Raw genomic sequence first — 2,448 nt, 5'->3', positions numbered from 1 at the left:
AAGAACAAAAACGTTAAGGAAATTTCACAAAAAGTCAGAGTATTTAAAATTCCTAAAGATACATTTGTTCTTTCTTCGGTTTACCGTTCTTATTTTTATTTTCAAAGGATAATCCATCTTGCACTTAAAGTAAATGACAACATAATTGCATGATAAATAATATTTAAAACAAACAAATTAAGCAGTTATATGCTGTGGTAAATGTATGAAAGGGCATAGCACATTAAAAATATGAAAATAAAAGAAAACATTGAGAAATAAAATTATTTGGGGAAATATGTTAGAACATTATTACAGTCTACTGCCTGAAGGGATGGACTTTGAAGGCAGCTAGACTTCAGGATCATCATCTCACTTGACCTCCCTCAGCGTTTGTCTACTTGTCCAAAAATGTGGGTAAATTAATTCTTAATCCTAAGGAAAGTGGAAACATTTAATGAGTTCTAAAAATAGCATTAAACACATTTTCTGCTATTGAGTGTTCAATACTCATATAATTATTATTGCTGCTTTAGTCAAATATCTAGTTATACACACACACACAAGAAAAGCAACATTTTAAGGACCATCAAAAACAGTTTAAAAATATCATAGTGAGTATTTGGTCTGAGAAAGAACTAAAATAAATATGCCTAATCATCATATATAGACTGCAGAATTTAAGACACTTCAATTTGAAAAACTAAGGATAAAATGAAATAATGGCAATCTATAAAATTATGAAAAATGTGTAGATAAAAACTTTTCAAAATTCCTCTTAGCTTCAGATTGTTAGAACTGATTAGAAGCCCTTAAATTTAACAGCAGTGACTAAACATGCAAAGCTCATATTCTAGGAAACTCAGAAAATCTTAAGACAGATGAAGAAGCAGTTCAGCCCTAGGTGACAGGGACTTAACATTCAGGACTCCTCAAAAAGAACAGCAGAGGTCAAGTGCAATGGGTAAATCAAGAGAAAGATGAAAGAGGAGCAGAAAGAACTTCTGAATGGATATCTCCTTTCCATATTTTCATGACCTGTTATGCCGTTTCTCCTCTCTTAGAAGTCTCTCCCCCATTAGATGTTGTCACGGGTTCCAAATATAATTAACACTGCCCCTTTGCGGAAAAGAATATCTTGATAGTCATTGGCTGCTGCCACTGTCACCACTTTTCTAGGGAGAAAGCAGAGAACACACAGTGGTTTGTGGCCTGTGTTCTTTGAAGCTAGCTCAGACTTAAATCCCACAGAAACAGTATATAAGTTGCAGTCCCTGCACTTCTCTGACCTTGAAACGTTTGGCTTCTTGCTTATGTTCCGACCATCTCCAAACCCCCAAAGTTTAAAACTACAGCTTTTCCTGCTTTCTGGCAGTTTTCCATGAAGTGCCATTGCACACACATCTTGTTTTATTTCTCCTAGTTTGTTCAACCCCCTCAAACTTTTTATCATAATGTGCCTCCAGTGGGTTTGGGCAGCTATTTTGAGAGCCTAGGTACAAAGCCACTGTGATTCCTGAAGGTGCAAAATGCTATCAAACACTCTCTAGAAACTCTGGGCTGTTTCTCTAGATCCCTGCCAACATATAATGCACACACAGAGACACACCACTTTTGAAGAAGGCTGTTCAGGAGGCTAAGTTCTTAAAATCTTCAAAATAGGTATTGCTGGTTGGCTGGGCTCCACGCTGTCAGGTGACTGTCATTTTTTTCTTTTTGTCTGAACATCCATTGTGATATCATCGAGAGTTCTACACTTCATAGAGAAAGCTTCTTTATGACTTCATCAGGAGACTCAGAGCTTGCCAGACTACCTGTTTTCTGGCATAATAACCTTAAGCTTGAATGTTTAACACCTTGATGGGAAAGGTGTCTCATGGAATGTTTTCTCATCCTTTGAATACTCTTCATTTCAGAAGCTTTGCTTCTGCTACAATCAAACATGGCACTTAGTGTGCTAAGTAGGAAGGAGAAAGAAAGAGTAATTCGCAGACTGTTAATACAGGCTCCTCCAGGGGAATTCGTAAATGCCTTTGATGATCTCTGTCTGCTCATCCGTGATGAAAAACTTATGCACCATCAAGGTGAGTGTGCAGGCCACCAACACTGCCAAAAATACTCTGTACCACTCTACATTGATGGAAATCCAGTACTCTTGTCTCACCACAATGTTATGGGCAATTACCGATTTTTTGACTATCAAAGCAAACTTTCATTCAGATTTGACTTGCTTCAAAATCAGTTAAAAGACATCCAGAGTCATGGTATCATTCGGAATGAGACAGAATGCCTGAGAACTGTTGTTCTGTGTGCTTTAAAACTGTACGTGAGTGATCACTACCCGGCAGGAAATTGTAACGTGCTGAGAAAATCCATCAAAAATAAAGAGTTTTTGATAGCTTGCATTGAGGATCACAACTACGAAACATGCCAATTCTGGAATGGTCTTTGGAAATCTAAATGGATTTT

General features: G+C 37.1%; 1 protein-coding gene across 1 annotated transcript; it reads left to right on the top strand.

The window, feature by feature from the left end:
• Positions 1-1,770: 1,770 nt before the first annotated feature.
• On the top strand, positions 1,771-2,443 carry CAPZA3 (capping actin protein of muscle Z-line alpha subunit 3; the record flags this gene model as incomplete). The annotated part of the gene is made up of 1 exon (XM_003802988.2): positions 1,771-2,443. A coding segment is annotated over exon 1 (522 nt), but the record flags the coding sequence as incomplete, so codon positions are not given.
• Positions 2,444-2,448: the final 5 nt, after the last annotated feature.

Source organism: Otolemur garnettii, unplaced genomic scaffold (genome assembly GCF_000181295.1).
Source record: "Otolemur garnettii isolate 467f Iridium unplaced genomic scaffold, OtoGar3 scaffold00271, whole genome shotgun sequence".
NCBI lineage: Eukaryota > Metazoa > Chordata > Mammalia > Primates > Galagidae > Otolemur > Otolemur garnettii.
This window is presented reverse-complemented; position numbering and strand designations above follow the sequence as displayed.